This window comes from Tetrao urogallus (genome assembly GCF_951394365.1).
Source record: "Tetrao urogallus genome assembly, chromosome: 1".
In the NCBI taxonomy this organism is placed as follows: Eukaryota; Metazoa; Chordata; class Aves; order Galliformes; family Phasianidae; genus Tetrao; species Tetrao urogallus.
The window spans coordinates 1,205,026-1,232,224 of record NC_136813.1 but is presented as its reverse complement, the minus strand read 5'-3'; the positions used below and the strand labels follow the sequence as shown (position 1 = coordinate 1,232,224).

The following is a 27,199-nucleotide window of genomic DNA, read 5'->3' as shown; positions in this document are numbered from 1 at the left end:
AGCCCTGAGCACCACATCCAAAGGGTTTTCAAACACATCCGGGGATGGTGATTCAACCACCTCCCTGGGGAGCCCATTGCAGTGCTTAACAACCCTTTCTGTGAACTTTTTCCTGATATCCAACCTAAACTTACCCTGGCACAACTTAAGGCCATTTCCCGTCCTGTCACCAATGAGAGGAGGCCCCGCTTGCTGCAGTCACCTTGGAATGAGAAGAGAGCAACAAGGTCTCCTCTCAGCCTCCTCTTCTCCTGACCAAACAGCCCCAGTTCCTTCAGTCTCTCCTTATATGTGGGATACCTACTGGCAATACCTGCATACATGGATGCTCTTTAAAAGCAGAAGTTCCTCCAGGACACCTCCCTTGGTGTGCATAACCAGCAGGAGTTCTGCTCCCTGCCACACCACCGTTCTGTGCTGCTGCTCGTCCCACTGACAGAGCTCTTCCCAGAGCTCTGTTCCTGTCTTGTGGACGTGAACTGATGCACAGCAGCTGTGTCCCTTTAGAGATGGAGCTGCTCTCTGCTCTAAGGTTTGGGTATGTACTGTGTACGCTGATAAAAAGCAGGATGGTGGTGGTGCAGAAGTTGCATGACTGTGGTGCAGAGCAAGGAAGCAGGGAGGCAGGAGCAACTCGTTGTGCTCAGGAAGCCAGCAGCATTCATGCATTTGCAGACAGGCCTTCTTGGATATGACAACAGTGTCAAAATGATTCAAGGCTCGAGGTTTAATTTCCTTTCTGGTTATTTGGGCAATCTCACCTTTTCTTTGCTCTAAAAGGAGCACTCAGATCTCCATTCACCAAGCACATTGATGTCTTTTGGGTACTGGTTTAAGTTGGATATGAGGAGGAAGTTTTTGAGCCAGAGGGCGGTGAGGCACTGGCACAGGCTGCCCAAGGAGGCTGTGGATGCCCCATCCCTGCAGGCATTGGAGGCCAGGCTGGATGTGGCTCTGGGCAGCCTGGGCTGCTGGTTGGCGACCTGCACACAGCAGGGCTTGGAGCTGGATGAGCGCTGTGCTCCTTTGCAACCCAGGCCATGCTGTCATTCTATGATACTGCAGTGTTCTGTGTAAGGGCTTTCTTTGGTTCTGCTAAGTGGGAGTTGTGGTGGTTCCCTATATTACTCAGAGAGAGTAGAAGAGAAATGAAGAATTAGTTCCTGCAGCTTCTCCATGCAGTTGGGATAAGACGGATTTGTACGTGCTGCTTCACTTGTGTTTGAAATGCACAAAAATAGCTGAGAACTCCGAAGGGCAGTGATCTGGGAGGTGCCGAGTCCTCTGGCTCACAGCTCTGTCTGCACTGACAGATGTGGGAAGTGCCCTTGGGGCAGCTGAGTGTTTTCCCTGCGCTCACTGTGGGAAAGGCACAGAAGGCTTCCTATGAGCTGTGTGCAGGTTTCTGAGTAGTGTTTGCCTGAAAGCTTGTCGTCTATCAAAGTTATGCAGAGCTTAAACGATGCGTGTGATGTTCAGATAGAAGGGTTTTTTTGTGTTTTTTTCTAAACCTGATTACTATATTTATACTAATGTGTGTGAAAGCAGGCTCTAATGGTTGCTTTGAACTAACCACTTGCTAGAAAACAAGGGTGCTTGTATACTGTGGTTTCTTTATACAGTTGAAGCTCATGTGTCCCAGCTGGGGAGGTGAGCATAGTCTTTGTTACCATGCATCTCTCATTCATAAATGTTCAGGATTTTCATGCTGGCTCAAGTTGATATTCCAGTGTCTGTCCATCCTTGGGACACAAGTGATCTGATTACCTCTAATGCCAGGGGAATTAAATCTAATTCTTATCATTTCATAGAATGACAGCATGGCCTGGGCTGCAAAGGAGCACAGTGCTCATCCAGCTCCAAGCCCTGCTGTGTGCAGGTCGCCAAGCAGCAGCCCAGGCTGCCCAGAGCCACATCCAGCCTGGCCTTGAATGCCTGCAGGGATGGATGGGGCATCCACAGCCTCCTTGCGCAACCTGTGCCAGTGCCTCACCACCCTCTGGCTCCAAAACTTCCTCCTCACATCCAACCCAAACCTCCCCTGGCTCACTTTCAAGCCATTCCCCTTGTCCTGTCACCACCCACCCTCACACACAGCCGTTCCCCCTCCTGTTTATCCGCTCCCTTCAAGCACTGAAGGCCACCATCAGATCTCCCTGCAGCCTTCTCTTCTCCAAGCCAAACAAGCCCACTTCCCTCAACCTGTCCTCAGAGGACAGGTGCTGCAGCTTGGTGGTCATCATCATTTTTGTAGCAACTTGTGGGCATCATGCTGTAAATCGGCCTAAAGCATTTGAGCATGGTCTGGGGTGTTGCTGAAGTCTGATAAACTCGTTCTCAAATGTGTACTTAGGTGCATCCTTCCTATCTAAGCTGAGGTTGGTGTCTTCCTGCCCATGTGTTTGAGTGTGAGGAGGGATGGAGGTGTGTGCTGTGCACTTGAGATCAGAGGTGGTGGTGAAGCTACTGCTGATTTCCTGGGCTTCCACCGATTGCACCGTGCTTCCTGCAGCACAGCTCGAAGCACAGCTCGGCATTGCTGTAGAGCTCTGCTGTACCACAGGAATGTGCTCTTCGTTCTGGAGCTGGGGGGGTTTGAAGCAGCCTGCCTCAGGTTGAGGAGCACATTGAGCTTTGATCAACCATGAAGAGCTGACTTTTCTTAGCAAGGGTTCTTTGTTATCTAGTTGCTGATTACTGCCATGTTCTTCACTGCAGTCCAGCAAATGACACTTGCTGTGACCATGACAAGGACACTTCAGCTGTCCACACAGTGCAGCATTGCTTTACAAGGAAAACAGTGGTGTGGTGACTCTTGGTAGTTGTTTGCAGTGAAATGCAGCATTTGGCTTAGATCAGCAGTACAGAAAATGTGACCTTGTGATGTGCCTGTGTTTTAAAATCAAGACAGAAAGGAAGTATTTGTAATGAAGCTGGGTGGCACCACCAGGATTCCTGAGATGTGACAGATGAGGAGGGTAGCAGCAGAATGTTGTCGTTGCCTTCCCCAAACATTTTGCAGCTCCAGGATGAAGGAGGCTGCCTGACTGATGAGATGTCTTGGCTTCTTCCCAGAGCTGTGAAGCCAATGGGGATCAAAGCACCTTGCCCTATCCCGGGTAGCCTGTCTGGATTTTTTTTTTCCTAAATAGACCAAAGAATACCAAATATCTTCAGTGTGGTGAGTCCGTTCTGGGTAAACCGTAAGGAAAATACCTTTGCATTTGTCTCAGTTGTCTCTCTTTTGTTTGCTTAGTTCCCACTTAAAGCAAAAAAAAAAAAAAAAAAAAAAAAAAAAAAAAAAAAAAAAAAAAAAAAAAAAAAAAAGAAAAGAAATAGCATCATTTTAAATATGCTTGAGCTAGAAATCCAGTATTCACACTGATTGTAAGTTAAGGGTATAAAGACTTGTCATGCCTTCTTTCCGTAGGGGATGAATGAAATATCAGCTCTCATCAGCATCTTTCTGGTTCTTTGTTCCCTGTTAGATCCACATGCAAGAGAGAGGTGCTGCTGTTGTAGTGCTGTGGCTGCTGATTCGTTCCTGAGACAATGTGCTGACAGCACTCCCGTGTCTGAGGCTACCAGAGTTCTCTGTATATAGTGACAGAATTGATTTATTATTATTTTTTTTTGCTTCTGTTGCTAGTGGCAACTCATCCTAATCCCAAAGTGTACAGTGCTGTGATTTATGGTGAGCACGGTGCTGCTTAATGTAGCCTGGCAGTGTTGCTGGAGGACCATTGTTCAGGCACAGGTTCAAGATAATTCACGGTGTGAGGGTCAGTTGTCAAAGCTGGTGTGGACCAGAGCACTTTAATGCTCTACAAGCATGCTTGTAACTGAAACTTGGCATAGCTAATTACTAATTATAATAACAACTAATTTCTAATGATTACTAAGATGAGCAGAGGGCTGCAGCAGCTCTGCTGTGAGGAAAGGCTGAGGAACTGGGCTTGTTGAGCTTGCAGAAGCGAAGGCTGCAGGGAGACCTCATGGAGGCCTTCAGTGCTTGAAGGGAGCGGATAAACAGGAGGGGGAACGGCTGTGTGTGAGGGTGGGTGGTGACAGGACAAGGGGAATGGCTTGAAAGTGAGACAGGGGAGGTTTGGGTTGGATGTGAGGAGGAAGTTTTGGAGGCAGAGGGTGGTGAGGCAGTGGCACAGGTTGCCCAAGGAGGCTGTGGATGCCCCATCCATCCCTGCAGGCATTGGAGGCCAGGCTGGATGTGGCTCTGGGCAGCCTGGGCTGCTGGTTGGCGACCTGCACACAGCAGGGCTTGGAGCTGGATGAGCGCTGTGCTCCTCTGCAGCCCAGGCCATGCTGTCATTCTGTGAAAATTTTGGTCATTTTTGATCGGTGTATGAAGGAGGAGCTCCTCATTAATTAGAAACTCAAGTGCTGGCAAAATCATAAGTATTTCCCCTTGACCCCTGGTGTGTGTTTGTGGGTTTGTAGTATTGCACTGAGGTTTGGATTATATACTGGTGTTTTTGTTACAACTTTCCTTGGGGATGGATGCATGGCAGCATTCTCACCACTTCTGTTCTGGCAGCATCTCATCAGATGGGCATGGAGAGGATCAAGAATCACAGAATGGTTTGGGTTGGAAGGGAGCTCAAGGATCATGAAGCTCCAACCCCCCACCAATGCAGGGCCACCAACCTCCCCATCTCACAGCAGCCCAGGCTGCCCAGGGCCCCATCCAACGTGGCCTTGAACACCTCCAGGGATGGACGGGGCATCACAGCCTCTCTGGGCAGCTGTTCCAGCACCTCACCACTCTCTGAGAAAAGAGTGGAATAGGGAGAGAGGGCCATAGAGAGGACTTAAACACTGCAAGGTGTGAGGAGAAACGTGGCCAAAGAAGAGCTGGGGATTCCTGCAAAGACGTGGCACAGCTTTGATTCCCTGGTGTAGGCAGATCTTTTCACTGCGTGATGCTGTATGTTATAAGCAGACTTTCTGTAAATTGGTCGAAATGTTTTCTCCTTTAATACCCCAGTTTACGTTTAAGAGAATTTTCCTGTAGTGTAGTTTATCTTGCATCTAAGTGGATATTTCAGGAGTAAACATTCCAAAGGGCAAACTGTAGCAAAGCTGCCCAAGGTGATTAGTTTTAGTGGCAGGAAAAGAGTACTTGTAGTTGCAGCACTGAGATGCTGAACTGTTGGTGAGCTGCTGTAAACCCTCAGCAGCAGAAGGGGAGCAGAGACGTAGAGCAGTGTTCCTTGGATGGCAGTGGTTGCATCAACAAGGAGCTGTTGTGTGCATGGCTGTGGAATTGATGGGGCAGAGGTATTATGGCTTTTATGTTTGTGGGGAAAAGTCTTGAGAAGATGAGGGGTGGCTCACCAACACAAGGACATGGCAGTGAGAACAGCTCCATTTCTTGACTCAGCAAGCAGCCATTCTTGATCTTGTAACTATTTGACACTTGAAGAGTTGTGAGGTGGCCTGGATGCATCCCCTGAGAGCAGGAGGACCCGCAGGCAGGAAATGTTGCTGGCTTTTTGCTGGGAGTCACAGAGCTCTGCTATGGGCAGGAGTTTGGGCTTTGGGTGACCTCGTGGGGTGCCTCAGTTTTCTTCTGGCCCTGCGCTTTCACAGCTGATGGGAACATGGCACAGAAGTGCTCTTGCTAATGGGGGCACCTGGGGGCCTCGTGGGTCCTCCATCAAGACGCCTGTGGTGTTAGAACTGCAAAGTGTCCATGCTTGCTGTGGAAGGAAGCCTGGTGTTCTTAACTTGCTCCTGGAACCACAGGTTGACCGGGGGACCTGGAGGTGGGCTGTTGGACCCAGGAGGTTCTAGTTCTCGCTGTGATGGTGTGCAGGATCTCCTGGGAGACTGCCAGTAGAGGAAGGAACCTGCACAGATGATTTTATTTTGCGTGGTGGTGTTTTTTTAAGACTTCTAGAGAGCCAAGGAACAAGCTCCCACTGTGTGAGATAGGCAGGAAGAGCAGCAGGAATCCCAGTCAGCCTAAGCAGGAGCGAAAGGAGAGCTTGCAGGGAGAGAGAGCAACAGGCAGCAAAGGAGAAGAATGGAAACATTGCTTGGCTGCTGAAGGACAGCATCAGCTGAATTTACAGCCCCTCGGGGACACGAGGAGTTGGAAAGGAGTTGGATGAGCACTGTGCTCCTTTGCAACCCAGGCCATTCTGTGATTATGAAATGTGGCCACATGGAGGGCAGTGGGACACGTGGCTGTGCCTCTAAGCTGGGACAGCTCTTAAATTGTCAATTGTTCAATGTCATCTTCAGGTGTGTGCGGCTCAACACTGGGGTTCCCTCGCTGTCACTGATGTGTTGGGATCCATTTTCATTGCTTACAATAAGTGGAACTCATCACCAAACACATCCTACCATTGTAAAAAGGATTCAGGATCTCCTTGTCAATTGAGGGAAGCACAGAGTTGGTATCAGGCACTGTACTCATCGTGTGCAGCTTTTTCTGCACACCAGGGCTTTTCTCTGCTGAGAGGCTGCTGACGGCTCACTGGGTGGCTTTGAGATGGGCTGGCAGTGCTTTTGGGTCATCTTCTCTAAAATGAGAAAAGAAAAACCAGCAATTCTGTCGTAGCCAGCAGGGACAGGGAGGTGATTGTCCCCCTCTGCTCTGCCCTCGTGAGGCCCCATCTGCAGCACTGTGTCCAGGGCTGGAGCCCCCAGTACAGGAAAGACAGGGAGCTGTGGGAGAGGGTCCAGAGGAGCCACAGAGATGAGCAGAGGGCTGCAGCACCTCCCTACAAAGACAGGCTGAGGGAGCTGGGCTTGTTCAGCATGGAGAAGAGAAGCTGCGGGGTGACCTCAGTGCAGCCTGCAGTGCCTCAAGGGACCTGGAACGTTGTGGGATTGATTTAGTTTAAGATTACTTGCAATGTGCTGTGCAGTTCATGAGTAATTTCACATTCAGAACCACCTAATGGGATGAATTCATCTATTTTTTTTGTTTAAGCTGCATTTGAAACGGCTTTCCTCCCAACCCCCCCAAAAAACCCTACAGCAAAACAACATCAGATCATTTCTTCCCTTACTTCTTGTTCTGTTTCTTACTGTCCCAGGGCTGGGCATCTGAGATGCTCTGCATCTCTCAGGTGGGCTTTGCTTCCTGTGACCCTAAGATCTGCAGCAGGGAGAGATGCAGCAGTGCTGTCTTTGTCCTTCCCTTCTGACAGGGACACAGCAGCCCGCACTGCAGAACTGAAAGACCATTTTGAAGTGCTACCATCGCCGTGTGTGTGTGTAATTCCCCGCAGACCCACCTCCTTCCTTTGTCTCTCAGATTAATGGCATTGAAAGTGTCAGTCCCTTTGCTGTGCGCTGTGCTGATGTGGGCCCTGCGGAGCTGTTTTCTCCTCCTTCCTCTGGTAGGGAAACAACTGGGGACTCTCAGGTCAAGGTGGGTCAGAACAGGTGCCTTTCTCATCCCTGCAGTTTTCAGATAATGTGGATGTTTTTGGGGGGCTTTGCCTCGATGTTTAAATATGGAGGGCTTTTTGTTTTTATTTTTTCTTGGTAAAACGGCCGTCGACAAAGAAATGCATCCGACACTGACTGTCAGCACCAGGTGAGCTGCCAGGCAGCACATAAGGTTGGGCTGCTGTGGGTTAATGAAGTTCACAGAATGACAGCATGGCCTGGGTTGCAAAGGAGCTCAGTGCTCATCCAGCTCCAAGCCCTGCTGTGTGCAGGTCGCCAAGCAGCAGCCCAGGCTGCCCAGAGCCACATCCAGCCTGGCCTTGAATGCCTGCAGGGATGGATGGGGCATCCACAGCCTCCTTGGGCAACCTGTGCCACTGCCTCACCACCCTCTGCCTCCAAAACTTCCTCCTCACATCCAACCCAAACCTCCCCTGGCTCACTTTCAAGCCATTCCCCTTGTCCTGTCACCACCCACCCTCACACACAGCCATTCCCCCTCCTGTTCATCCGCTCCCTTCAAGCACTGAAGGCCTCCATGAGGTCTCCCTGCAGCCTTCTCTCCTCCAAGCCAAACAAGCCCAGTTCCTCAGCCTTTCCTCACAGCAGAGCTGCTCCAGCCCTCTGCTCATCTCAGTGATCTGTATCTTTCTGGTTGTCATGAAAGGATTCCTGCAGAACCCCGAGGTTCCTTCCAGCTTTGTGTTTGGCCAATGGAGGGAAATGCAGCCACAGAGCAGCAGAAAGCAGCCGCTTGCAGGATGCAGATGGTGCTTACGGTGCTGTCTTGCACCCTGACACATTAAGCACCAATTTAAGTGTGGTATAAATTGAATCACGTGCTGCCTTGTTGGAGGTACAGAGCCAGATCTCTCCCTGTTGTTAGCAGAGCTGCCCGTCCTTATGCTGGAGCTGCGGCCGTGCCACTTTCTGTTGGTTCCATGGGTAAATTTGATTTGCATGGTATTTAGTAACTCTGTGCCAGGGGCTGTTGAGTGCTTTTGTTTTTCTTCTCCCTGTAAAGCCTTTGATATTGGAGATTTTAGGGGATATCTGCCGCGTCCAGCTTGTCACCATCATTGTCATGCAATTAGCTGAAGGGGAATTCTTGTACAGAGACAAACCTGGTGGTGGAACGCACAGCTCTGAGCCCACGTTTGGTGTAAACCCAGCATCCTCAGCATTGAGCTCTGATTATATGTTTCCAAATAAGATTAGCTGAGAATTAGAAAATAACAGCCTTTGGTGTACCGTCTTCCCAGGGCTGCTTTTCAGGGTCAGTGTGGGTAGTGCCTGTCAGCTCATGGCGGCTGTGGCTGAAGCTCAGTGCTTGGGAAGACAAGGAAGTTTGTTTTATGGGGCATTGTGCTTTCAGCTGTGCTCGTGGAGCTGCATGGATGTTGGATTTGGGAACAGGAAAATCCGTTCACAGCCCTTTTTGTGTTAACCTTATTGTGGGATGTTCCTGTGCACTGTTTTTCTTAATGTGCCACCATTGTTATTGCGTGACCGATTCAAATAGGAGATTTTCTTGTGCTGATGGCACGGCTTTAAGCTGGGTACAGCCGGCTGTTGTCCCCCCTGGTGGAGATGTGGCACTTCAGCAATAAGGGGGGCAGCTTAGAATCACAGAACCCCTCCCTGGAGGTGTTGGAGGCCAGGTTGGATGGGGCCCTGGGCAGCCTGGGCTGCTATGAAATGTGGAGGTTGGTGGCCCTGCATTGGTGGGGGGTTGGAGCTTCGTGATCCTTGAGGTCCCTTCCAACCCAAACCATTCTGGGATTCTGTGAAGCATTTGAGAAGGGACCCTTTAGGACCACGAGCAGTGGGTAAATGAGGCCATTGCTGGGGCCGGTGAGGAATGCAGGAGGCTGTGGGATGTGCGGCCGTGTCTGCGGGCCCGGCGCATTCAGCTGCTGGTGGAGAAACACCACTGACTGTTTTTTAAAGGAAAGTCTGGATGCACAAAGCCGAGTTCTGTTCTCTGCTACCAAATTCCTCCCTAGGCTGTAGCAGCGGCTGATGAGTCTTTAATGAAGTAAATGCTATTTACACCAGTCGTCCTGGGAACTGCATTTATCCAATAAAGCCGGGAGATGGGAGCGCTGCATATGTGTGCACACACGTGCACGAGTTGCTAGGCTACTGATGCACAGTTGTCAAACAATTTTGCTTTTTTGGTTGCTCCTCTCTCTGTAAAGCCCGTCTAGCAGCAAACCCTTTGGATCAGTGGTTGAATTTGCAGCACGTTGCTGTTTGTATTCATATTCTTTTTCCCTTTTGTCTTTTTCAGAGCGTTCAGTCAGAAGAGAGCTGCGATCGAGAAGGAATATGCACAGGTAGGAAAGTTCACATTCAGTACATCATTCTCTAGAGGTGATTTATTCCTTTGCAGACTTTCCATGTAGAATGGTGATGTTGTCTTGTGCTTTTCTGTGCATCCTTTCCTTGAGCTGTGTGGTGTGGCAGTACCTGCTGGCATTTGGAAGCAGGCAGCTGCCTCGGTGAGGTCCATTCATTCTTGTTTAGCCTGATCCTTGGTTTTTGGTTGTTTGTTTTTTTTAATGGATAATTTGGCTTGAGGAAATTCTTGGACACTAAAGACATTTTTAATGTATTTTTTTTCATACCTTTACAAAGTCAGGCAGCTCCTTCAGGCTTTCCCAGAAGTTTGTGCAGAACTTGAGCAAAAAGTAAAACCAGGTCAGTCAGAGGGGAGGAAAAATGTGCCGGCGTACCCATCCAAAACAAATGTACACTGACATTCTTGAGTCACAGCAGCTTCCCATTCAGCTGCAGTAAAAACGACCAGAGCTGACCTAATGCTTGGGATGGGGTGTGGAATGAATCCTCGTTTGTTTCTGAGGAAGGCTTAATTGTTCACCCTCATTCTGAAATTAGAAGGCGGCCAAGGAGGAGCGGCTCCCTGCTTAACGTACAGTGAGGGCTTAGCTCCGAGTCCTGCTGATTGAAAATGCTTTAATTTGTTTTGAAGTAGATTAAAAGTAGAATAAAACGTGATGAGAAAATGCTGGGCAATGTGACTGGAGATGTGCCCTGTGGTGGTGCTGCTGGGGCAGTGATGGAGGTGAGGTGCCATAAGGATGCTCCCAAACCCTCCTGCATCACGCATCCCCTTGGTGCCCAGCGCTGCACCACAGTGAGTGCACAGAGCACAGATGTTTTCTGTTGGCCAGGCTGCACTGCCAGGTGTGGCAGAGGGTTTCTGTGTGCTTTGTAAGTGCGCTGTGAGCGTTCTGCTGCTCCTGCATGTCAGCTCATAGCACTCAGTCTTCGTTCTGTTTGGTTTACTGAACCTCATCTGAACACTCATGGGGCTGTTGGCAGGGCCTGCAGTTAGCCCTGCTCCACTCCTTTTCTTGCTTGTGACTTTACATTAGCATACATTGATCATATTGGCAGTTGTGCTTAATTGGATTAAATACTGCAATTTTTCAATGACAAGATCAATATGTGCTTAACGAAACTGTGATTAAAAGCATCCATTCTCTGGTGGTTCTTGTAATGACACTGGAGAATGTAGCATCAATTCTTAATGCATTTGTCCATTCCACAGCAGAAATGTGCTCTATATGCAGAGCATTTTTTGTATTCGCTAAAGGGAAGTCTAGATAAGTTGGAAAAATAATTAGGTTCTCAGATTTGGAAAGGCTGGGTCGAAACAACTGAGGCTTTCAGATGCTTGCATTTAAAAACCAAAGAGCGCAGCCCCGGCAGCACTTCCAGCAATACAGCTGCATCACTTGAGATTCATGGAATGGCTGCTGCTATGAATGGGGTCTTGTGGGATCGCTTCCTCGGGTTGCTGATAGGCGTACAGCACAAGAACAATGTTGGATGTTTCTGCCCGGGGCTGTCAAAGGAGTTCTGTTGTTGAGACGGCGACAGAATTTCACGTCGAGCCTTCTGGTGGGAGAAATGGTCCTCAGCAGGAATGGCAAATCCCGTGTCTGCCCACCTCAACAGGAACAGGGAATTCTTCACTCCTGCAGCATGATTTCAGAGCCATGGTGCGTCTGATAAGTCCCAGATAAGTCCCCCATGGTGTTCCAGAACAGAATGCTTGGTGTTGGTGCTGTGTCCCTGTTCCATGGTGAGCAGCCTGAACATACATGCTGAGTGACAGCATCTGGATGGACATCATAGAGTCACAGAACGGGTTGCAAAGGAGCTCAATGCTCATCCAGCTCCAAGCCCTGCTGTGTGCAGGTCGCCAACCAGCAGCCCAGGCTGCCCAGAGCCACATCCAGCCTGGCCTTGAATGCCTGCAGGGATGGGGCATCCACAGCCTCCTTGGGAAATCACCCTGTGCGTTATTTTTCTGAGTTTTCAGTTTCACCATGCTGTATCTGCTGCTGTTTCTGAGCTCTCCAAGCTTTTTTGGCTCTCTGTCTGCCTGCTGTGGGTTCTGTAGGGGCTTTTCTAGGCCAGGCTGGATGTGGCTCTGGGCAGCCTGGGCTGCTGGTTGGGGACCTGCACACAGCAGGGCTTGGAGCTGGATGAGCGCTGTGCTCCTGTGCAACCCAGGCCATTCTAGGGTTCTGTGACTCCATTCTATGACTCTGTAGGATCCATGGGAAGAGCAGCTGCCAGGTCAGCCCTGCTCCCAGCTCTGTGCCTTTCTGCATGTTGTAAATACGCACTCAGCTTTTCACTGCTGTGTTATTTAATACATGCTTGAAGGCTTATAATAACATTCAGAATTGAGAGTTATGGAAAGGCTCTCATTTCCCATTAATAGTATTCCTCGTAATGGCATTTAAATTGCAGTAGTGCATTATTATTAGCTGTTCTTCATGATTAACAAGGTAGCTGAAGTCAGAGGCAAAGAATACTCTTGTGTTAGGTGGGAGCAGAGCTCAGTGAATGTGTGCTTCTGTTGCTACCTGATTAAAAAACAGCTTTCCTCTGACATGTTAAATGGGTAAAATGGGGTTGTTGTGTCAGGAGTTTTGCTGGGGGGACCTAATTAGATCTCTACTGTACTTCTGATTATTATTAATTTAGCACTTCTTTCGGAGTCTCTGTCACAGCCCGAGAGCACACGGGGTTCCTTCCCTGCCCTGCTTTGTTCTGGTGTAGCTCTGCTTGATGTTCAGGTCCAGAGGAGGCCCACTAGGATGAGCAGAGGGCTGGAGCAGCTCTGCTGTGAGGAAAGGTTAAGAGAACTGGGCTTGTTTGGCTTGGAGAAGAGAAGGCTGCAGGGAGACCTCATGGTGGCCTTCAGTGCTTGAAGGGAGCGGATAAACAGGAGGGGGAACGGCTGTGTGTGAGGGTGTTCCTCTTTGTGCCTGTGACTGAAGTGGGAGTGTGAAGAGCAATGGCAATGACCAGGAGGAGAGACTTAAAATACCATGGGGTGAATGCTACAGGGGGAGCAGCCTGTTGCCATCCTTGGTGCAGGAGAGAGCAGAGATGGGGCAGCAGCTCTGTGAATGGCCTCTGGTGGCTCCTCCCCACCTGTAGCAGCTGAGAACTCTTCTTCCAAGACATAAAAGATGTGGAAACGAGATCTCTAGGAGGAGATGAAGATGTGTGATACTTCACTAGCAACCTGCTCGTGTGTGTGTACATCCACTGGAACAGGCTGCAGGGAGGTGGTGGAGTCTCCTGCTCTGGAGATGTTCAAGACCTGCCTGGATGCTGACCTGTGCAACTTGGTGTAGGGAACCTGCTTTGGGAGAGGGGTTGGACTCGATGATCTCTGGAGGTCCCTTCCAACCCCTACAATTCTGTGATTCCGTGATATATATACATATACATATAGGCTGCAGTATTGAAATAGCTGCTTGATTCTTCTCCTTACCTTCTTCCCTTTTCCACTGCAAAAGGCAGAAGGTGGCTCTAAGGCTGTTAGTGACAGGGATGCTCTGCTGCAGTCACCATGCAGTGGCCTTTTCTACAATTTTTCAGTGAATTAACATTCTAAGAGTGAAAAAGAATTAACCCCCCCCCACTTCCCTTTGTTCTTACTAATTTGCAGTGTGACTGATTATTTTTTGTCTTATCATGTAGCCCAAAGCTGTGCAGCATTAACTGGTTTACCTTTGTAACGTGAGGACTGGAAAGGCGACGGTCTTTCTGATAAAATAGAAAGTAAATCCCTGCTCTTTAGAACTGCCTTTAAACAGAAATCTTTGGTGATTAATGCAACTGTTGTTTCAGGTGTAGGAGTCCAGTGATTAGTCTTCATTGCCATGCAAGAAGCTTGGAGCTTTATAGTGGATGATATGCATTACCTGTGCTGCTGTATCAGAAAGGGGTGAAATGTGCAGTGCTTCTCTTTCTTGAACAGGAATCACAGAATGGCCTGGGCTGCAAAGGAGCACAGCGCTCATCCAGCTCCAAGCCCTGCTGTGTGCAGGTCGCCAACCAGCAGCCCAGGCTGCCCAGAGCCACATCCAGCCTGGCCTTGAATGCCTGCAGGGATGGATGGGGCATCCACAGCCTCCTTGGGCAACCTGTGCCACTGCCTCACCACCCTCTGGCTCCAAAACTTCCTCCTCACATCCACCCCAAACCTCCCCTGTCTCACTTTAAAACCATTCCCCCTGCCCTATTGCCACCCACCCTCACAAACAGTCATTCTCCCTCCTGTTTATCCACTCCTGTTCTCTCCCGCTGTTCTGCTACAAGTGGAGCAAGTTGATTTTCAGGAAATGTAAGGCACCAGGTGAATGCTTCTCTACTGATAATGAAGAGCATCCTTGCAGTAGAAGCAGTAGAGCAGGGTGCAGACACCACGAGGGATGGGGTGCCTGGGGAGGTGCTGGGGATTTATAATGCAGCTGTTGGAGCAGAGAACACAACTTACTGGAAAGGATCAGAAGTCTTCGTGTCAGAACGAGCACGGCTGGGTGAGCAAACCTTGTGACATCTGGAACAGAAGGATCCTTGGGGTGAAAGCAGACCTTCCCTCTGACTCAGCAGCCATTCAGCCACTGGAATGTCAGCAAAATAAACTCAAGGTGCCCACTCGGGAACCTTCCAAGCATCTTTCTATGAGTTCATTCCATGCAGCATTGACACTGCTGTGTTTTTTTCGGCCGGGACGGTACAGAAGGTTACTGTGGCCATAGGGAGAGCAGGAAGAGGCTGTGGGCTTTGGGGGGGGGGGGGGTCAGTGTCTGGGGACGGGCACATAGCAGTGTGGGTTCATGGAATCACATCACAGAATGACAGAACGGCCTGGGTTGCAAAGGAGCTCAATGCTCATCCAGCTCCAAGCCCTGCTGTGTGCAGGTCGCCAAGCAGCAGCCCAGGCTGCCCAGAGCCACATCCAGCCTGGCCTTGAATCGTCTGGTTGATGGCTTGAGTTGGTGACTGGTGAACTTAAGGATGTCCTTGAGGATGAGAATATCCTTTGGGGTGGTGTTAGATTTACTGCTGTCACTGCTCTCACTGGAACATCTGTCCCAATTAAGGCTGATTAAGGCTTGGCTTATTCGTATGAAATCATTGACTTTGGTGGTTGAGCAGTGATGTGAAAAACACTCCTGGAGTTGGCCATTGAAGGTGGATGTGATGGGGAAGACACTGCTGAGACTTGGTTGTACTTCATCTCATAGGGATCAGCTGATAGCTGGTGTGTGGAAACCAGCATTTCTCCGCCTTACCTTCAGAAGGGATTTGGCTGCTGTTCTGCTGGTCTCTGCACAGCAGCTTCAGCCTGTAGTAAACGAGCAGACCAGCCAGAGTTTGCTGGGCAGTGAACTGGGCTGCAGCTGCGTCTTGCTGCAGGGATTCTATCATTCCTGTTCACTTGAAGGCAGATAGGAAGTTTTAAAAATGGTTTTGAAGGTCTTTTTCCATGATGTAATCTTCTATTTGAGATTCCCAACGTGGTTATTGCTGTAGCTCTCTTCAGGAGGCAGCACGCTGCTGCATGATCCCATGCTGGAGGTGGTTGCTGTGCATTACCAGCTGTAGTTTGGGGTACCTTAGTTTTGTGTTTTGTTTTCCTTCAAGTAGTGTTACACGGCAATTTAATGACTTGAGGTCCTTTCACCAAATAGAAAACCCACATTTTTGCCCCTCGTCACTGATGAATGGTGTCCCAAGCCACCACTGCAGCCCCCCTGTCCCTGCAAAGCCTTGCTCCACCTTCAGCTGCCCTCCACTATGCCTCGTGTGTGCAGTGCTTTGGCTTAGCAGAGCTCATTTCTTCCTGTACAGAGCTAACAGCTGCTGCAATCTCATAATCCAAAGTCTGAGCTGAATGCTCTGCCGAGCTGTAGAGCTCCTGTAGGAGTGTCCATTCCGTAGTGTCAGCAGACCACAGAAGCTGTGTGTGACTCTGTTCTGGGTGTCACTTCCAAAGCCCTCTTGGCACAGCTTGAGGTTTGAGGATGGGGAAAGTTTATCACAGAGTCATAGAATGGCTGGGGTTGGAAGGGAGCTGAAGGATCGTGAAGCTCCAACCCCCCACCAATGCAGGGCCACCAACCTCCCCATCTCACAGCAGCCCAGGCTGCCCAGGGCCCCATCCAACCTGGCCTCCAACACCTCCAGGGATGGACGGGGCATCACAGCCTCTCTGGGCAGCTGTGTAGAGTCAGAGAGTAGAAAAGGCCTCTAAGATCATCAGGTCCAACCCCAGCCTGCCCCACCATGCCCACTGACCACATCCCTCAGTGTTACATCTTCACAACTCTGTAACAACTGGTCTGGCAGTTTGGTTTGTAAATGTGCAGAAGGGATCCTGAGAGAGCTGGTCAGTGCTTAAACATCACTTCTTCCAGTCTTAAGATCAGTGCATCCCTAAGAGCATGAAATCGGGAAGAGGTGAAAGGAGACCCTCATGGATAAAGCAGGAGCTCATGGATAAATTTGAAGGCAAGAAAAAGGTCTACGTGATGTAGAAAAAGGGCCTGTCCACATGGTAAGAATAGAGGAGTGTTGTCAGTGCCTGCAGGGATGCCACAAGAAGAAAGGCTGAAGCACTCCTGGAATGAAACCTGAGTCAAGGACAGCGAGAAAGGCTTCTTTAAGTCAGTAGCTAAAGGAGGACTGGGGGAAATGTGGGTCTGCTGCTGGATGAGGTGATTTCCCTCCTGACAGGACACTGAGGATGGGTTTACTGAGTGTCTTTGCTTTTATCTTTACTTCTAAGACTTGGGAATCCCAGACCCTGGAGGGTAAGAGAGAGTTTGGGGAAAGGAAGACCACCACCAGGGGGTCCTGGTGGCCAACAGCAGGGCATCATGAACCAGCAGTGTGCTCTGGTGGCCAGGGAGACCAGTTGTGTGCTGGGGTGCATTGCACAGCGTGTCCATCCAGGTGAGGGAGGGGATCCTCCAGTCATCCCCTCTGCTGTGCCCTGGGAGGACACATCTGGAGTGCTGGGCTCTCCAGTTCAAAGAAGACAGAGATCTCCTAGGAGAGCAGCGGAGAGGCACGAAGATGATGAGCACGCGGCCAGAGAGCTGTGGAGTCTCTTCTGTGGAGGTATTCAAGGCCTGTCTGCACACCCACCTGTGTGAACTGGTGTAGAGAGCTGCTTTAGCAGGGCTTGAACTCAATAGAGGTCCCTTCCAACCCCTCCAGTTCAGCGATGCTGAGTGTTGTGCTTCTTTCTGGAGACATCTGCTCCATGAGTATATGAGTATATACATGTACATATACACATATACATATACACTGAGTATATACATGTGTATATACCCATTAAAACAGCTGACCAGGTTTCTGGGGAAAGAAAGTTGAGAAAGAGCCGTACAGAAGGCATTTCCCAATTCCTCAGCACTTCCCGTGCTCATCCAGTGACTCACGGTGCTCTGTGTGAGTGTTTGTCCTCATGGTTATTTATTGCCTTGCTGATTTTTGCCCTCCAGTTGGTGAAAGCCCAGGATAATGGAGGGCTTTGAGCAGCTCTGCTGAGTGCAGCTTGGACCAATGATTTCCTTATGACAGCTGTCAAGTCGTAGTTATGGAGTTGTGCCCAGCATTGTTTTTTAATTCAAATTTCATTGGTTTCTAAGACAAATGCTTCATGAAAATGTGTTGTCTCCCTCATTAATGCTTAATGGATTGGCAGTCTTCACTGCTGAGCCAAGACTGTAACACAACAAGTGAATCAAGTGGGAAGAATGATGGGAAACATTCAGGAGTGGCTTTGGTAGAAGTATTTATTCCTGCAAGCAGAAGAATCCACTTGGTCCAAATGTTTTAAGTATTTTTTTTTCTTAGATGAGAGCATCTCATTATCCATTATCTCATTATCCATTTCTCTTGTCTTTTGGTTAATTGATTTTCCAGCATTCGGGAGGACAGGCTGAGGGAGCTGGGCTTGTTCAGCATGGAGAAGAGAAGCTGCGGGGTGACCTCAGTGCAGCCTGCAGTGCCTCAAGAGAGCCTGCAGACAGGAGGGGAGTCAGCTCTGTGAAAGGGGAGATGGCAGCAGGACAAGGGGAAATGGTTTGGAGTTGAGGGAGGGCAGCTGGAGGTTGGATGTCAGGGGGAAGTTCCTTAGAGAGAGAGTGGTGAGGTGCTGGAACAGCTGCCCAGGGAGGCTGTGATGCCCCGTCCATCCCTGGAGGTGTTGGAGGCCAGGTTGGATGGGGCCCTGGGCAGCCTGGGCTGCTGTGAGATGGGGAGGTTGGTGGCCCTGCATTGGTGGGGGGTTGGAGCTTCGTGATCCTTGAGCTCCCTTCCAACCTGGGCCATTCTGTGATTCTTTGAACTGCGTGGATCTGCTGGAGATCAGAGTTGGGCAGAACCTGCTTTTTCAGGATGGGATGCTGAGCAGCTCGTGGCAGTGCCTGCAGTGGAGCCCCTCATGCATATGGATGGTGCTGGAGCTGCACAAAGCACAGCAGAACCTGCTGCCTCCAGGAGAACACATGCTTGGTTCCACCTTTGTATTATATTCCCTTGCAGCCATTCAGAACAACAGAATATCAACAAGATGTTCAAGAAGATGAAGCGTAAGACCCAGTTGCTATTCATGCCATTCTTTCCAACAAAGCATGGAGAATCAGTGGCCCTGAATGCTACAAAGAAGTGATCTGCTCCATTTCATAAACGGTTAAGAACACCATTGTGAATTTTAGAGTAACTTGTCGAGACAAGTTTGACAAATCAGGTGTTATAATGGGATTATTGATACCATTCTGCACTTGTCACAGCCCGACCTCTTAGTGTACATTTCCCTTTTTGCTGCCAAACAAGGAGCTCTATAGAGCCCTGGATATTAAACGTGCATTTAACATTTAATATAATATCCTTGGCATGGAACAAAGGCTGCGGGTCCACGTGGGACAGCCCAGCCAATATTATGGGTGACCTTCTCTTTTTATGGAGATATCTTACCCACTCATTCACGGAGTTTTTCTTCTGTGTTGGTGCTTAAAGGAGGGAGAAAAGTCAGGTATCCAGTCTGGGCTTTGTGGCTGTTCTGTTAGATGAGCATTTCAATGGTGTTCCACAGAAATGTTCATCTGCCTCGGAATGATTTTACAAGGCAGCCCTTTAAAATGCTGAGCTATCTTCCAAAGGTTTCTATGGAATTCTTCAAGTTAAACTAATATTTCCCCAGGAACAGAGGTGGATTGTCAGCTTCTATTTTCAGTGAAAACATCTAGCTCCTTATAAAGGGATTGCTAAGCTTAGAGTTAGGCCATTTCTACAAAGAAAGCCCTTCATGGAGCAGCTCCATGTTTTTGCTGCACCCATGCGAGCAGATTTCTCCCAGCCTGCTTTTAGCTGTTGTTTTTCTTTCCAATTACTGCACTCACAGCCTCCCGCTGCCTGGAATTCTGGTGCCTGGAAGTGCTTTACTTCCAGCTGAAGACCTGCATTCTTCACACTGGGGAGTTTTGCTGTGCCTTTGCGCTGCAGTGAGTTGTTGGGTCTGTGCAGCTGCCTGCGAGCTGCCTCTGCGTCTCTGTTCTCTGCACCAGGGGTTGCTTTTTCTCCTACAGCTACATTTCAGTTTTGTTTTTAAATTCCACAGGAAGCAGAGTTGTTTTTTTGTTTTTATTTTTTAACACATGCAGCCCAAGCAGTTGCCCTTCCCCAGGTCTGCAGCAGTGGAACAAGGGGTGCTGCTCTGAGCTTTAAGGACCAGCACAGAGGACACTTCGGCCTCGCAGGCAGTGGCAGTACCACACACTCAGTGCTCAGCCTGCACTGCCTGGGCCTTCCCTATAGGAAGGAGCCCTCATCCTTTGTTGTGTTTCTTTTCTGGCTTGGAAACGTCTTGGGAGAAGGGCATGGGTTTTAGAAGGAATGACAGAATGGCCTGGGTTGCAAAGGAGCACAGCGCTCATCCAGCTCCGAGCCCTGCTGTGTGCAGGTCGCCAAGCAGCAGCCCAGGCTGCCCAGAGCCACATCCAGCCTGGCCTTGAATGCCTGCAGGGATGGATGGGGCGTCCACAGCCTCCTTGGGCAACCTGTGCCACTGCCTCACCACCCTCTGCCTCCAAAACTTCCTCCTCACATCCAACCCAAACCTCCCCTGTCTCACTTTCAAGCCATTCCCCTTGTCCTGTCACCACCCACCCTCACACACAGCCGTTCCCCCTCCTGTTTATCCGCTCCCTTCAAGCACTGAAGGCCACCATCAGGTCTCCCTGCAGCCTTCTCTTCTCCAAGCTCAACAAGCCCAGTTCCCTCAGCCTTTCTTCATACAGCAGGTGCTCCAGCCCACTGATCATCATATACTTCTGCAGTAGTATGGGATGTGCAAAATTGCCTTTATGGCAGGCACAGAGCCCACACTCTAGTCATATTTTGTATTCCTAGGGCAGGTAAATAGGAGAGAGTGCTCCAAACCTGCTCCAGGGGCTGTTTGTTTCATCCTAGTTCTGATGCCCATGCATCCTTGCTTGAGAACCAGTTCCTCACCTCAGAGCCCCCTGGCCTTACCTTCCTTCCGGCACTTTGTTCTCTGCCCTTGTTGGCTTTTGGAGCTGCTGTCACTTCCTCAGGGCTGTGAAATTCATCCTAGCTCACAAACCACTGCTGCAGGTTCCTGGGCAAAAGTCTATGAGCTGTCAGTACACCTGTGAACATGTTGGATGTTGTTTTTTCTCATCCCCAGAGCTTCTAGGTAAAGAGCTGAATATTTGTTGTTGGAGCATCGCCGACCACCCAGCACATTTATGGGTGCCCTGTCCCTGAAGGTTCCAAGGCTGTCTTGGGCCATCGCTGCTTGGCAGCCCTGGATGAGCTGTGAGGGCCCTTCCAGCCCGGGCCTTTCCAGGATTCTGCCCTTTCTCCAGCTTTTAGCACACCACAAGCAAAGCAAAAGCCATTTGTCTTTAATTCTTTTGTAGTTTCTTCTGTGTGCTTTCTCTCTTAGCCCCGTGTTTGTTCTGAAACCACCAATTCGAAGAAAAGCTTAGCACTGCTTCTTTACCTAACCAGCACGTTCAGCACAACTGGAAGGCCATCGCTCAGGGAAAGGCGGCAATCCCTGGACCAACTGCCTGTGCTGCTCCAGAGAGCATCCTTAGAATGAAAATGTTTCTTTAAAAACAGAATCCATGCAGAAATAAAGGTTATCCTTAGGTTCACTCAGTTGATTCAGTGGATTTGTTTTCCTGAGATCCAGTAACTCAGCAGGTTTTGTGGTTAGCTAGACCAAGGGACTTGACAGTTGCTCCTTTCTTCTGTGGGACTCAGTGTCACCTTCCACCTTCTGCACAGCAACAGGAGGACATTGGGGCTGCATCGAACTTTATGGCTCCGTGTATTTGAGGCAGCAAAGTTCCTGAGTCTTTTTGTAGCTCTCAGATCGTGCTGGCTTCACTTTCCTAAGGATCACAGAATCACAGAATGGCCCAGGTTGGAAGGGACCTCAAGGATCATGAATCTCCAACCCCCTGCCACATGCAGGGCCACCAACCTCCACGTTTAATGCTAAACCAGGCTGCCCAGGGCCCCATCCAACCTGGCCTTGAACACTTCCAAGGATGGGGCATCCACAGCCTCTCTGGGCAGCTGTTCCAGCACCTCACCACTCTCTGGGTAAAGAATTTCCCCCTGACATCCGACCTAAATCTCCCCTCCCTCAACTTACAGCCATTTCCCCTCATCCTACACATATCAACCCTTTCAAAGAGTTGATTCCCCTCCCCTCTGTAGGCTCCCTTTAGGTGTTGAAAGGCTGCACTGAGGTCACCCTGCAGCCTTCTTTTCTCCAGGCTGAACAAGCCCAGCTCTCTCAGCCTGTCCTCATAGGGGAGCTGCTCCAGTCCCCTGATCATCCTAGTAAGGATCTTGTCTCTGTTGGTAAACAAAACAAAAGCAAATCAAAAAGCCACTTGCTTAAGGCAGTGTGCAGCAGTTAAAGCGCTGTAACTTGCATGTGTGCTGTCACAATGTTTGAATACATTTCAGCAGGAGTGGCTTTGCATCCTTCCTGCTCCAGAGCTGCCCCTGACCCAGCGATCCCCACTTTCTGCCTGACGCTCAGCGGTTTGTTGGACGGATGCAGGGCAAAGCAGGCAGGTTTTCTTGGCTGCTGCAGCTGTTTGTCTTAGACCGAGGGTTGCTTTAAAAGGCACAGTAAAGGTGTTCTTCACTATTTTTAAGAACTGTGCTCCCTTCTTCCCTTCTGCAGCCCTGGAAGTTGCGCTTTCAGACCTGTACAAACCAGAATGTGTTGACAGCTTCAAAAAAACACAACACGCACACACGAAAAAACAGAGAGAGAATGTTTAAGTCAAATCTACCGTAAATGATTATTCAGTATGAGCCCCTGCATATACAGTGGTTGGCTTGTTCAGTTTTGCAGAGATAAAAGGCCTTTTATCAGCCAGCCCTGCCTGCCCTCCCGAGAAAGAGGAGGGAGAAAGGAAATGTGAGGCTGCTCGGGCCACTGCGGGCCAGGAGTCCAAATGGCAGCTGCAGAGCAATAAAGGATGTGCTGCTGAGCTGGCAAACGTGTGCTGCAGGCAGAGGGGTCTGCATGTAGGACTGAGGAGTGAGCTGCGTGCTCAGCTCCCTGCTTGGGTAAACGTGGGAATGAATGGCTTGGGTCTTACAGAGGTGCATAGCCTGTGTAAGGGATGCAGCTCCTCTGTGGGTGTTGGAATCATAGAATGGCCCAGGTTGGAAGGGAGCTCAAGGATCACGAAGCTCCAACCCCCACCAATGCAGGGCCACCAACCTCCCCATTTCACAGCAGCCCAGGCTGCCCAGGGCCCCATCCAAGCTGGCCTTGAACACCTCCAGGGATGGACGGGGCATCACAGCCTCTCTGGGCAGCTGTTCCAGCACCTCACCACTCTCTGAGTGAAGAAAGGTAGGAAGCACCATTGCAAAGCACTGTGCATGAGCAGTTCTGGATTTCCATCCACCATACCTGTATTTGGAATGCCGTGTGTTGTGTTGGTGGCTGGGCTGGCAGCATCACTGCCGTGAAGCAAAACAGCCCAAGTGCTGCTGGCAGTGCTCACGGGAATGTAAATGTCTGGGTTGTTGCCTAGGTGGGGTTTCCAACCACATTGTGAAGCTTTGGGCTGGCATACAAAGTGTTGCTTGTGTTAGTTATGTATGTATGCACACACGGAGGGATGGGAAGTGACGGAGGGATGGGTAGGGATGGATGGGTGGGTAGGGGTGAATGAGTAGGGATGGATGGATGGATGGATGGATAGGGATGGATGGGTAGGAATGGATGGGTGGATAGGGTTAGATGAATGGGTAGAAATGAATGGGTAGGTTTGAATGGGTAGGGATGGATGGATGGATAGGGATGGATGGATGAATGAGTAGAGATGGATGGATGGATGGATGGATGGATGGATGGATGGATGGATGGATGGATGGATAGGGATGGATGGATGGATAGGGATGGATGGATGGATAGGGATGGATGGATGGATGGATAGGGATGGATGGATGGATAGGGATGGATGGATGGATAGGGATGGATGGATGGATAGGGATGGATGGATGGATGGATGGATAGGGATGGATGGATGGATGGATGGATGGATGGATGGATGGATAGGGATGGATGGATGGATGGATGGATGGATGGATGGATGGATGGATGGATGGATGGATAGGGATGCATGAAGGGCTGGATAGTGATGGAGGGCTAGGTAGGGATTGAGATCTGGATGCGCAGGGATGTGCTTTCACAGTACTAAACTGAAGCCAAAATGGGAAAGAAGTAGGAGTTATGACATCCATACTGATTATGTAAAGTTCATGTATGCAAGTGGGCCTCCTAATTGCAAGTCTGAAATAGTGAAAGCATGCTGTGGTTTGGTCTCTTGCAACTTCATCGCGATTGAGCTCGGTTACTAGATCTAAAAGTGCTGCAATTTCACTTTGTGCAGTAGTATTCCTGGTTTTGCACCCTGTTGGTTGAGCAGTGTTGGATTGCATGCTGCTCTTAGTCTGTGCTATAAGGTTTGTAGCAGGAGATGGAAAAAAAGGCTCAGCGCGGCTTTTTTTAGCTCCGATTGCGCACAGATGTGACTCAAAGCTTTTCTGTTGTTGTTTGACCTTCACAAACCATGAAGAGACAACTTGAAAATAAAAAATAGGGCAGGTCACATGTTTTTGAGATGTGAAATTGGTGAGCTGCGAGCCTTCCTGGATCTGCTTCAGGTCAGGATGCCACCTACGTCTGTTTGCTTTTCGGCTGTCTATCCAGTTGGAGTAACAGGAAGTTTGCATTTTCCCTGTTGTAGAATCATCAAGTGGTTTGGGTTGGGAGGGACCTTGAAGCCCATCTGGGGCCCCCAACACAAGAAGGACGGGGAGCTGTTGGAAAGGGTCCAGAGGAGGGCCATGAGGACGATCAGGAGCACCTCCCAGGGGTGGTTTGGTTCAATTTCTGATAGATATTGATGTTATTCATAATCCTATTCGCTCTGACCCCAAGATCCTGACCCTGCACAGAACTGATCCACTTTGCATTTATAGAGGAGATGAGGGCGGTCTTTTTTTCTTTGATTACCTCTGTTCACATTTATCTATATTGAATTCCATCTCCATTTTGTTAGCCTGTGATTGTGACTCATTAAAATCCATTCCACTCGACACAGAGCTATTGGAGGGGGTCCAGAGCAAGCCACGAAGCTGCCCATCCTTCCCCCAAATCCCACCCCACATACCTATATCGTGCTGCCAGTAAGAATGGGTTGGGATTGGGGTTAGGGTTGGGGTTGGGGGTAGGGTTGAGTTGGGTTGGGTTGGATTGGGTTGGTTTTGGGGTTGTGGTTAGGGTTGGGGTTGGGACTGGGGTTAGGGTTAGGGTTGGAGTTGGGGTTGGGGTTGGGGTTGGAGTTGGGGCTGGGTTGAGGTTAGGGTTAGGGATAGGGTTAGGGTTAGGGTTAGGGTTGGAGTTGGAGTTGGAGTTAGGGCTGGGTTGAGGTTAGGGTTAGGGTTAGGGTTGTGGTTGGGGTTGGGATTGGAGTTGGGGCTGGGTTGAGGTTAGGGTTAGGGATAGGGTTAGGGTTGGGATTAGGATTAGGGTTAGGGTTGGGGTTGGGGTTTGGAGTTGGGGCTGGGTTGAGGTTAGGGTTAGGGTTGGGATTAGGGTTAGGGTTGGGGTTGGAGTTGGGGCTGGGTTGAGGTTAGGGTTAGGGTTAGGGTTAGGCTTGGTGTTTGGGTTAGGGCTGGGGTCTATTCTGTGTGTGTCAGGCAGTAAGAAACAGGTAGGCTTGAAAGGTGGAAGTGTTGTCAGCAACCTACTGACGTTTTTTGAGTTCCTGATATTCTTGCTGTTTTTGGGAAGCCCCAGAGCTGCAGCGAGGCTTAACTTCAGAACTGAGGTATTAAATGGGGCTAAATTTGAGTCGCAGACTGAGAATAAACCAAACCAAACTCTCCCCAGTTTACAAAACTTGCACTGAATGGTGATGAGACTTTCTTCCAACATCCCTTCCAACTCAGGACGTTTCAGTTGCTTGTTTTTCTCAGAGGCTTCTGCTGGTGGAGCTGCCTTGGCCTGAGCAGCTCAGGGAAGAGCCATCAGCCCTGCGTGGTACCTCCTGCTGTGCTGGAAGGTGTCAGGAGGGACTCTGCAGGCTGTTACCCAGCTGGAGGTTATCAGAAGGGTCAGCAATCACTTCCCTGTGGTTAACACTGGATTGCAGCTGCTTAAAGCCATGGCTGGAGGCTGCTGATCAGATCCTTCTGCCAAGGGAAGGCCGTTGGTCTGCCTAACAGTTAACTGAAATAAATGGAATTTTACAGTGTTAGATGTGTAGTATTCCATTGATTGGGGGCATTTTCTATCTCAGCCTTTTATGCATTTTCCCTCTGAGTCTTTCTGAGCAAACTGCATTGCCAGCTGTCCCCACATTCGAAATTACGCCATCATTGGTTCTGTAAAACCAATAGAAACCTTTTCCTTATAAAATTCCTTTCGCTGCGTTAATGGTCAGCAGGGCTCGTAGCCATGTTACAAAAGAATCCAAAACAGGGTAGCCTTTAATGAGATATCAGTTGGTAAAGTACCCAGAAATTGCCCTGCTGGGGGAGCGGGTCATGAAGGGCAAAGCAGAGAGGGATGAGGGGTGTGGGATATTTGAAGGGTGGCACAGGTTGGGTTTTGTTGGTGTTTCTCATCCATTCTCTTCCAAAGGCAATTTTAAATGCTAAAGACTGAAGGCATTTGTTGGTCACTGTAGCTGGGAGAGATTTAAGATGATCAGAGGGCTGGAGCAGCTCTGCTGTGAGGAAAGATTGAGGGCTTGTTGAGCTTGGAGAAGAAAAAGCTGCAGGGAGACCTGATGGTGGCCTTCAGTGCTTGAAGGGAGCGGATAAACAGGAGGGGGAACGGCTGTGTGTGAGGGTGGGTGGTGACAGGACAAGGGGAATGGCTTGAAAGTGAGGCAGGGGAGGTTTGGGTTGGATGTGAGGAGGAAGTTTTGGAGGCAGAGGGTGGTGAGGCAGTGGCACAGGTTGCCCAAGGAGGCTGTGGATGCCCCATCCCTGCAGGCATTCAAGGCCAGGCTGGATGTGGCTCTGGGCAGCCTGGGCTGCTGCTTGGCGACCTGCACACAGCAGGGCTTGGAGCTGGATGAGCGCTGTGCTCCTTTGCAGCCCATTCTATGGTTGTGCTGTGTGATGTACCTGCAGGCTCCTGCCTTGGCCCTCAGCCATCCCTGCGTGCCCTTGGCCGTGGCCTGAGAACCTCAGGGAGCGCTGGGTGCGTGGTGAAGTCTTCTCTGCTCTCTCCAGCTTTGCGATTTCAGCCCACTCTACTCATTTCTTCCTGCCTTTGCCTGTCACTTCTCTCTCCCATGTGCACCCTTTGGTCTCTCAAAGCAATTAGATTCCAATTTGGAAAACAGCGAGGTTTGTCTTTCAGTGACCATTCTGTCATAGTTCACATGTGTTTTGATTCAGTTAAGTTTCCAGTTTTCTTATTCTCTTTTGGTTTGCAAAGCACTACGGAGGTGTGCAGCCATGTCTAAATGCTTTCCAGTGACGCAGCCTTGGAGAAGTTAATGAAGTCACATCAGAGCTGAGTTGTCCCCATTGTGTTGAGAAGAAGACTGTTTATGTAGAGACCGAGGAGTCAACGTGAAAAACATGATAAAGAAAGGTTTGAGTGGAGGGATGAGACCAGACTGCAAATGTGCAGCTCGCCGTGGGCTGGATAAAGGTGGTTCTGAGATCTGTTCTCTCACAGTGCTCCTCCCAATATGAGTGCAGTTCACTTTGGTTCTGGTTCTGTTTCAGTTCTTCTAGAACCAGACTGTGTTGGCATTTCCTACGAGGCTGTTTTCTCGCTGTGTTTGCTTAAAGCATGCTATGAGGAAGGCTGTCTGTGCTCTCC

General features: G+C 49.7%; 1 protein-coding gene across 1 annotated transcript in view; it reads left to right on the top strand.

The window, feature by feature from the left end:
- FCHSD2 (FCH and double SH3 domains 2) overlaps positions 1-27,199 on the top strand; it is a gene marked incomplete at both ends in the record, with an annotated part of 118,657 nt that overhangs the window by 13,549 nt on the left and 77,909 nt on the right. Inside the window, one exon of the mRNA XM_079544338.1 lies at positions 9,719-9,764. Within this exon, the coding sequence (XP_079400464.1) occupies positions 9,719-9,764 (46 nt within the window). The remainder of the gene's footprint in view (positions 1-9,718; positions 9,765-27,199) is intronic.